At 36.7% G+C, this 10,689-nt stretch overlaps 1 protein-coding gene across 1 annotated transcript in view; it reads right to left on the reverse strand.

Annotated features, from left to right (window-relative positions):
* SCAF11 (SR-related CTD-associated factor 11) overlaps nt 1–10,689 on the reverse strand; it is a 26,842-nt gene that overhangs the window by 9,263 nt on the left and 6,890 nt on the right. The window contains exons 3-9 of the mRNA XM_009077181.1: nt 8,425–8,502; nt 7,620–7,717; nt 6,586–6,653; nt 5,912–5,967; nt 3,836–3,942; nt 2,802–2,891; nt 1,389–1,495 (exon numbers count right to left, since the gene is read on the reverse strand). Coding sequence (XP_009075429.1) covers nt 1,389–1,495; nt 2,802–2,891; nt 3,836–3,942; nt 5,912–5,967; nt 6,586–6,653; nt 7,620–7,717; nt 8,425–8,502 — 604 coding nt within the window. The remainder of the gene's footprint in view (nt 1–1,388; nt 1,496–2,801; nt 2,892–3,835; nt 3,943–5,911; nt 5,968–6,585; nt 6,654–7,619; nt 7,718–8,424; nt 8,503–10,689) is intronic.

Consider the following 10,689-nt stretch of genomic DNA (forward strand, 5'->3'; position numbering starts at 1 on the left):
TGGATAGATAGAAAGCTGAACATGAGCCAGCAGTGTGCTCAGGTGGCCAAGAAGGCCAATGGCATCCTGGCCTGGATCAGGAACAGTGTGGTCAGCAGGACCAGGGAGGTGATTCTGCCCCTGGTCAAGGTGAGGTCTCGGTTCTGGGCCCCTCAGTTCAGGAAGGATATTGAAGTGCTGGAGCAGGTCCAGAAAAGAGCAACGAGGCTGGTGAAGGGACTCGAGCACAAGTGCCATGAGGAGAGGCTGAGGGAGCTGGGGGTGTTCAGCCTGGAGAAGAGGAGGCTCAGGGGAGACCTTATCACCCTCTACAACTCCCTGAAAGGAGGTTGGAGTCACGTGGGGGTTGGTCTCTTCTCCCAGGCAACCAGCAGGAGGACAAGAGGGCACAGACTTAAGCTCTGCCAGGGGAGGTTTAGATTGGATATTAGGAAGAGATTTTTTATGGAGAGAGTGATCAGACATGGGAATGGGCTGCCCAGGGAGGTGGTGGATTCACCATCCCTGGAGGTTTACAAGACCTGGTTGATTCTATGATTCTATACATAAAGGGACATTTTCCCCCCTGTCCATCAGGGGATGATCACATGGGAAGCAGTTGATCAGAAGCAGCAGCGACAGCAACCCAGTTTCAGACTGCTAACTTATTCATCAGTTATAAGACAGATCCTGGATACTCCATGGCAAACGAGACTTCAACTCTGCTGCAAGGGGCACCCAAGGTGCCTGCAGCACCTAAGGAACTGAATGAGGGGTACAAAGGATGAGTCATACCTAGCAGATAGCACAGCAGTTCTTATGTTGATACTGCAAATTTATTTCATGCTATCCACAATTTGACAAAAGTCCCTGTAGGGATGTCAAGGGTTATATTACCACTTAAGGTGATCAAAACCAACAGCATCAAATGTATAGAAGGTACCATGTATTTAAAAGAAAATAACATGATAAGGAACTTCCAAATAAGTTCCTTCTCACACTGTACAATAATGCGCTGCATTGAACTGTCATCACACTGCACAATATCCCACTGAAATATGTCAAGCCATTCATAATGTATCAAAAAGATTTATCCTTGAACAATGAGAAAATAAGAAAGAAAAACATGAAAGAATCAGAAGAGTTGAAATTAGAAATGGAATTAAATTGCATAAATACTTCTTATTCTAATCTTCAAATAAGTAAGTTACACCAGTTTTGGGGTGGATGGCTCATGTTCTATACTCCAATTTCAGAAATGAACTAGCTGGCTTTAAAATAGTACCAAACTGCATTAAAACAATTTCTGCCCCCTGTTCAGTGTAACTATATGCTCTGATTCCTGGGAATCATATTTCAACAATACTCCACATGAGCTATAAAAAAAAACTTACAAAAAAAAAGTTTACCAAAGTTTTCCAAAGGCCTGATGTTTGTTGGAAGAATTGTCCCTGCCACTGCAGTAGAAGTGAGAAGAAAGGTCTCAGCCTGAGCTCCGTAAGACATCAAAGGAACTCTGGAAAAGTAAAAACAGTAACATTAGTTGTTTTAGCTATTTGTAGCAAGTTTTGGAAACAATGCACAAAACCAAAACATCAGGCAATCACTACACTTCCAAATTCATCACAGTTAGAGAGAAAGACAAAGCTGACAGTGAACAAAACTTTCCTCCTCGTATTTAATTTCAATTTTAATTACTGCCTAATCCAGGAAAAGTGTCTGAACAAGGTATGATATGTTAAAGCAATATACATTTGGCTTTCTTCAAAGCCAAACACAGAACTGAAACAGTCTATTAAAAAGTAGTAGGTTATACTATGGGAAATAAAATTCTGAAAACTGATTTAGTACTTGAGCAGAACAGCAGCCTTTTCCACAGGAAAATGAGAAATAATCTACATGACAAATTAGAAAAGGCTTTTTTTTTGTAACAAAAAAGATAAATATATACTTATTCAAACTCCCTCAGCAAACCTTGAGCAAAACCAGTTTAGATATAAATCTACAATTTTTAAGTAATCACTGAGCTGGAATGAAACTTTCCCTAAGGCAAATTATATGAAAAAAAATTTAAATTTATTATATAAATCCTAGGTGCAACTTTTCATCACCATTAAAAAAACTCTTTACTTGCTATTTAGTCTTTATTTTATGCCAAGAGAGTAAAGAGACATGTAGTTGTTAAATTAAGATCACGGAAAGAACCAATTTCTTACTGAGTTGTTTTAAAATCAGTTATTTTTATGCTGCTTCTTAATATTCACAAAACCATCTTAGTGGTATGTTTTAACATATATCTCCTTTCAGATCAAAAAACCCAAACTTTAGGTTCTCCATTTCAGTTGATAGAACTCCCTTAACTCTTTCCAGCTGCATTTGTTTATAAACAATTACAGAGAGAAGTAACAGAACCAGCCCATGAAAGGGGAGTACAGGGTAGCGTGGGAAATCAGAATTGATGTTATAGCAAGCACAGTCCAATTCCCAGGAACAGAAATCATTTACAAAGCACACTGAACACTAACTTCCAAATGAAAAAGATAGCCAAACTCACATTTCTGTGAAAAAGTGACATATTAAGATGCACAAGTCAGTGAAATTACTATGCTTGTCACGAGTACCAAAAAAACTATTAAGCCATACAGAATCTATTGATATAAAACTACCATGCAGCAAACACACAAAAATTAGACAAGTTAAGTGCAAACACTTTAGTTTTAGGATCAAATGATATTTTATCAAAAAAAGCAATTTGAATTAATCAGACTCCAAACTTGAAGCATTAAGATCCTTTGCACTATGAATCCAAAACACACACACACCTTTCAACTCTAGCAATCACAGATGAACAGGACAATTCCAGTTCTTGTCTCTTCTGTCTGATCCCTGCATTGACTTCTGAGAATTCTGTACTGAAAGACACATTTTGTATAAAAAGTTACAAAAAACTAAGTTTCTAGTAAGACAATTTTGTATTTCAGTAATTCCTTCTACCAATGACTTTTTTTTATTTAACTTTATTAGAACTTTCAACACTCATGATTAAACTATGCATGGTTACTGTTTAGACAAAAAACACAGTCAGTAAACATAACCAAAGTCCTAAATAAATGAAACAGATGGAATGAAAACAGGAGATCAGATGTGTCTTCTGGGGAGTTGAAATAAGGAAAAACTTTCCATCCTTGACAAATTAACTCTGTTGCATGCATGGCAAGGTGGTTTTTTTCTTTTACAAACTGCCAAAATATAGACACAGTACTTTTTTTTTAATTAGGTCATATTATCCAAGTAATATTCTTTTAGATTGTTCTTTTTCTTCCATCTATTCAACAAACAAATTTAAATTTTCTACACCCATTCTTAAGTATTAGGCTTAAGTAAGTATTACGTATGTTGCTTAATGCAAAATTGGTTCATGGGTGTTTAAAGAATTCCTTTTGGAATCAAGGAACAACAACAAAGAAGATTGTTTCTGACACAAACCAGGATAACTGTTAACTGTTTTGGTAACTGCTGTTGTAATAACAGGGCTCAGCCTTTCCTATCCAAGGCTTCAATTCAGCAAGAAATTTAAATATGAACTAAAAATAACACTCCTATTAAATCAGCAACATTAAAATAACACCATGTGTGTTTCTAATGCTGAGCACATGACAAACTGGGATGTGCCCTTAACAGTACTCATTTTAGAATGTTTGTGTTTATCCTTCAGCTGCTCTTCATCAATGACTATAAACCCTGCCAACCTTTAAGATATTTCAAGGCAATATATACACAGGCTGGAGCAGGAGGAGCTATGGCATCTACAGTACAGTAACACATCAGTTTACACAAAGCACTGGCATATACTAACCAGTCATTTCTACAGCTCAGAAAGGATTCCTCACTGCTACCACCAGCCAGAAGTGAACTCAAGATATTAGTTCTCATGCACTCATTCCAGCAGGTCTCTCTTCTGGGCTACAGAAAAAGTAAATTATGAATTAAAGACATCCAAATAAACAATTAACATTAAATACATGAAGATGCACTGGAATTAAATTACATCAGCAAGACTTCAGCTCATAAAAAACATAATAGCTCAGGATTTGCAGTTACAGAAAAATTTTCTCTATTCAGTCTCTAGATTTTCAGCACCTGCTCTTTGCAGATAAAATTTTCTGTATAGGCTTTCCACACCAAAATCTTTATGCTCCATGCAGAAATTAAGAATAAACGAGCCTGATCTTTACTATTGCACAATTCCTATTCTGCTACCTAATGCACCACAGTAAGCAGAGTACAGCACCTAGCACAGCAGTTCACTCAATGTTTGGTCTCAAGTAACAAGAAAACCTAATGAGAGAGGCTAGGATTCTCCTTTGCCTGCAGGTAGGATTACAAAATTGAAGATTGACTGGTGTGTCTGTTTCCTGGGCCCTCACACAGGCACAGCACTCAGCAACTACTTCATATTTCAAAAAACACCATCACCTTCTAATTGCACTGCTAACAAGGCCCAGTCACCCCCAGTGTGCTGCTGCCTTGTCTTTTCCCTGTGTGCTCTGTTGCTGTGCACTGGGCTGGCTTCAGGGCAAAACCAAAACACCAAACCCAACAACAAATGAACAATGATCTTCCAGATATCTCCCAGACTACCAGACTGACACACTTACCTACACTGCTTCTAAAGGGTTTATGCCACCTCAAATCTGACTGAAACATTCCTGTTCAGTCCCATAACTGGTATTTTAAGACAGGAACTTAGAATCTTCCCATAATTTTCTTTTATAATAATGAAAAATAAGCTTCATAATGGGGATATATAAAATATGTCTCAATATGCAGTTGTTACCCATATGCTCCATCAGACTTTGGCACAGAGAGCTGTCTTTGCTGAGAATATGTCCTATTTCACCAGCAAGCAAATTTTAAGTTTTGCCTACAAAACTGTTGATTTTAAGTTTTATTTAAAAATACTGTAATTTTGAACATTAGCATTTCTCTTTCCATCTAAAAAAGCTACCCAGATGTTCTACAAACGTCCTAATGAAGTGGTTGTTAGTACATCAGTGCTTTCTTTTAAATTCTGGACATTTATTGGATAATTGAGCCCTGTACCTCCTCCTGAAAGGACACACGATGTGCCCCTATACTACACATGAGGGCAAGGCAGCAGACAAAGCAGGCACTCAAACACAGTTTTTCCACCAAATTTTTAAACTTTGGATAAGGCAGAATGATGGACAACCATGTAATTTACTCTTCAGAATTAAATTTATGGCCTAAAACTATTTCATGCAAACACACATTTACAAGTACAGTTATAAGTAACTGATCACAACCTTGTGTCCAAGAGACACAAAGTGTTTTTGAAAGGAGAGATGGTAGAAATCAAACAAGAGAACCTTTACAGCTCATTACAACTTTTGCCATATGTGTTTATAGGCTAAAATTTATGAACTAAATGAAAAACCTAGAAAGAGAAACATTCTTGGGAGTAACTTCCCACTTAAAAAAAGACAAAAAATACCTGATGAAAACTATAAGGTCTACAAGCTTATTCATGTAATAAATTACTTGGTTGATTACAACTATGAACTTTTATTAAAATAAGGAAAACCTTCACATAGTGGTGCTTGGCTGACAGCTTATAGCTGAAACATCTTCCTTTCGTGAAGAAAAATGGAAATGGAGGGCAGGATCTTATAGTGTAACATCCTAATCTCAACAAAAATATTTACTATACAAAATTAAGTTTAATCTGAGAGAAGCTCATATAACCTATCACTATATTCTGATTACTTCCAGACAAAAAGAGACAAAATAAAGTTTGAATCACACTAAAATTAACAAATAGAAGTTAATCCTAAAAATAAGTAGAAAGGTAGTCATAAAAGTGCTTTAATGAAAAAAATGTGCTTACAAATACTTCATTATCAGAACCAACCTTGTTTATCTTCACAGACAAAGCTTTCTTGTTTTGTTTGTCATATAAAATATTACCTGTGTGGAATAAAGAAGAAAACTTTGATCTTAACTTCACATTCGTTCTCGATTGTTTGTCAAAATCACTAATGCCACAGGAATTTAACAAAAATGTGCACCTCCAGTACATTTACAATGTTTACATATAAACTGAGTGAAATGAAAAGGCTTTTTAGATATCAAGTAGTTTTCACCTCTTCAAATGTTTGCTTAGTTTCATACCTTAGGAACAGACTCACCAAACAGTATCTACTAAATAAGCCCCAAAAATACAGCTAAGTGCTGCTTGTGTCTCAACTCTCACCAAAAACCTCCTGCAAATAAAAGCTAGTCATGAGCTGCTCACCAACTGTGTGATGTAGAAAATGACTTTAGGCTGAAACCAATTTCCATTTCAGTTGTCACTGCAATGGAAGAGGCAGTTTTCCAGTAAAATAAGAACAGTAGTTTTACACACTGCAATTCTGTTCTAAAATTTCTATTACTTCTAAACACTTGTACTACTTGGTATTTGGTTTTCATATACAAATGTAAGCAGCTTATAAAAAGATTAGGTTGGCTCATCAGAAAAGAAATGATAGAGTTCCTTAATAAAATACAGTAGTTCTAGCAAATGGAGGACAATGACCAACTTACTGTATTTTTTCTTCACAACTTTGCTTAATTTTGCTGTTAATGGCCCTCTGTCTGGACATACAGCTCTTCTGCAAGATGAATGAAAGATATTACAAAAGTTCTTTCTGGGCATATTTAAGCTAACAGTATATCCATCCAAACAAAATCTGCTCCTATTTCAAGTAATTTTTATTTTGTGCACATGAACCAAGACCTGACTGCTATTAAAACCTGAACTTGCATCACGACTATCATCTTCCATATATTAAAAGCCACAATGCTTCAAAAAGCTAAGAGAGAGGAATTTACACAACAGAAGTTAACATCCTGTATTAAAATCAAAATGCTTCACTTTGCTTGATTTCATGGCAACATGTGAAAGATGTTGCAACCTGCTACAGAAATACTTTCAAGAATATCAATGATGATTAAGAATGGTGACTCTTACTTATTTTTCATAACAGTCAATTTACGTCATTATTTTTTTCTGCACTGAAGTCTGCTTCACATTAAATCTCAGGAATTCTCTATACCTCATAACCTCATACATTCCATTAAACACTGACTTTAGATTAGCACTGTTCAGTGAAATTTGTCTGTGTAATCCTGAGCTTTCCCTTACACAATGCAGCAAATGTGATAGGAAGGTTTCTCAGAATGGAAATGTTATTTCCACAGTTCCCTCTCTAGAATAAAGTCAGCTCCTGACTACGACTATGCTTTACAGTAAAGAGGAACACCCTCAGAGATTTGTATTTAAAATATGACCTGACCATAAAACCTTACTTCACATGAATAAGAAATTTGCCAGAATTGCTTGAGAAATACAGCTCCACTGAGCTCAATGGAAGAAACACACTGCCCTGTACTTCCTGCTTGCTATTCTAAGTATTCAAGTGGGAATTACAGCAATGATAAAAGTAAAGCTAAAGTATGACTGATAGAAATTAAGCTATTAATTTTTAAAAATTTCCAGGCTGTACAGTTTGAAACATTTGAGTTTATGTGGTTTTAATATACTAATTCAAATGCTTGAAATTATGTGGACAACCAACCTCACAAAATTTCTCATCTTCTCATGGCTGTAATTTTCCTTATGGCAGGCACACTTTTCCTCTTCTTTCTTCTTCCTTGGTTGTTTTTTAACCTGAACCTGTATTGTAAAACAGACTTTTTACAGATGACTACCAGGGCAACCAGGGTACCCCAAGAAACACAAGAAATGGGTAGTGGGAGCCTGTTTTCTAAACATCGCAAAATGCAAAACCAGCCACTTATGAAACAATTATAACCATAATTTATATCAGAATTTCAAATCTGTACACAGAATTATCAGCATCATTTTCCTACTCGATAAATGACTCTCCACAGCAGTATTATTCAGAAGGATTGAAAGCTGAAAAAATTCAGAGATTTAGGTTGAACTAGGCTTAGCATTAATTGATTCCTCCTGCCTTCATGTGCTTTTGTCTGGAAATTGGAGGCTGTGAACACAGAAGATTCATCTCAGCTAAAACATAGGGCAAGATTGCATGGTAATTGGTGCAGTATTTGTTTACAAAACCTGGTTTAGAAAGAACTGAGACCAATTACTATACTTCTATTCTTGCATATATCAGGAACCCTCAAAGATATTAGAAAGCAGCAACAGCAGCTTTATGACTATTATTAGCACTGTAAATACCTGCTTTGAAAAAATAATTCGGACTAATTCCTGGCTTCAAATATGTAATAGAAACACTAAACACGAATTATTTTGTTAAGAAAGCTTATTTAACAGAAGACATGAATAAAGGACTGCAGTGTAACTTGGGTGTCCCTAAAAGTGAAGTGATTTAAGAAAATAAATCTGGAACTTACCTTTATCTGCTTGTCTAATGCACCAAGCCTGCAAACTGCTTGAAATGGTCTGCGATCGATAGGACACGAAGCCTCTGCCTGGAAAATTGTTTGTCTTATTACAAAACGTGTAACAAGCTAAGAGAAGTCTTAGTTTTCTATACTTTTATTGGCTGTTACAGCAGCCAACAGAATCACACTAAATCACAACTTGTTCACTGTAAGAATGCATTTGGACACATTACCCATACACTCAGTATATTGTTTCACATAAGCAGATTGCTCCTTGGGAAAAAATCTAAAGGAAACAAGAATGTAACTCAGAAGTTGTTTAAAAAAGTAAAAGCATTTTATCTCTAGTTGACTATATTTTTTCATTTTTAATCCCTTTTAGATAACTAGTTTTATACTAATACACATCCTGATTTTGGCTGGGATAGGGTTAATTTTTTCTTAGTAGCTGGTATAGTGCTTTGGGTTCAATGTGAGATTAATGCTGATAACACAGTGAACACCACAACCATACACAAATGTCCTCTTCACTTCTTATTGTTCTAACGTTTTATTTCTTAATTTTACTTTCAACAGAAAGTGTGTTGGGTTGTGTAACCCCCAAAACATAAAACTGGTAATGCCAAAAGCAAACAAGGTAACACCTCATCCTGCTTATCTATTTTACTATACCACATCTCTTTTTGCAAACAGTAGAGAGAACAGATTCCCACACAACTAGTTTTACAAATCACTTTGTATGAGACAGGAACTGAAGGCTATTTCACCCTAGAGATTGATAGAAATAGAGATTTATTGTTTTTCCCTGATCACCTAAATGCTCTCTTATTGAGGCTGCACTGTATCAGATAAAACACACACACACAGAGCAATAAAACATTATTAACCATAGAACAGGGAAGCTTCAACTGAAGCTCTACCCAACTGGATCATATAGTGAATTAGCTTCCAGAAAAATCAGTATTGGATATCAAATTTTGCTGTGAGAGAACTGTTTATTCATTTTAATTCCATTTTGGGGGTGTGGGGTGTTGCTCTTTGTTTGGTTTGGGGGTTTTTGCCATGATTACACACACACACCCTTAATTCCATTTGCCTTCAGAGGCTCAGTTCAAAACACTTCTAAAAGGCTTATAAAGTATGTTATGTAGGTCTAGAAAACATGTCATATGAGGAACAGCTGAGGGAATTGGGTTTATTTAGCCTTGAGAAGAGTTGGTTCAGGGGTGACCTCATTGTTCATTGCTCTCTACAATTAACTGAAAGGGGTTGTAGAGAGGTGTGGGATGGTCTCTTCTGCCATGTCTGCAAAGAGAGGACTAGAGGGAATGGTCATAAACGGGGAGAGGGGAGATTCAGATTAGGTATTAGGAAAAACATTTTCCCTGTTAGGGTGCTCAGGCACCGGAATAGGTTGCCCAGGGAGGTGGTGGAGTCACCATCCCTGAAAGTGTTTAAGAACCATCTGGACCTGATGCTGGAGGTGCAGGGGTTACAGCAGAGCTGTAATGGTTTGACTCAATGACCTTAGAGGACTCCTCCAACCTTGATGATTCTATAAAAACAAAGCAAAAAACCCAAAACACACCCCCAGCCTCCAGCCCTGATTCGTTCACTGAACAAGAACCAGTATATGAATTGTATGCCCCTAAGAGGCACACAGTTTCTGCACTTAGGTAAACCATCAGGGTATATTTGTTTATGCAAGCAACATGCAGCATTAGAATTTAATAAGCAGCTATAAGAAACTTGCATATGAACTCTGCCCTGAAATTCAGTGGTGAACTTCATTCTTGTCTTCAATGGGGCTTTTAATTTGTTCTTTTCTCAGTTCCAAAGAGCGTTCAACTTCTTTTTCACCTATCAGCCCCCAAACATTGAGCATTCAGGAAGTTTCTGAGCTTCTGATTCCAACTGAAGCAGATAGAACCAAATTAGACTGACTAAAAACCCCACAAAACAAAACAAAACCCTCCAGGGGTAGTTTCATGAATAAGCTGTTGAATGAGAACGTAAGTTAAAGCCATTACCTATCCTTTTGATGCTCTGGTATTTTATCCTAACTAAAAACTTTCTCCTATTGTGGGACACCATTGTTCCCTGCAGTGTCATGGGCTTGGTTAAGAAAAGCTATTGGGTAATTAAGGCAGTTCCCCAAGGACTCAGATCCTGAAGACAGTTTTTGTCCTGTAGTCAAGGTAAAGCCAACCCACAGTAAGATAGCAGTGCATTGTTCAGCTGGGATATTTGATAACATGCAATGCACTGTAGCTG

Source organism: Acanthisitta chloris, unplaced genomic scaffold (genome assembly GCF_000695815.1).
Source record: "Acanthisitta chloris isolate BGI_N310 unplaced genomic scaffold, ASM69581v1 scaffold23146, whole genome shotgun sequence".
Taxonomy (NCBI): Eukaryota; Metazoa; Chordata; class Aves; order Passeriformes; family Acanthisittidae; genus Acanthisitta; species Acanthisitta chloris.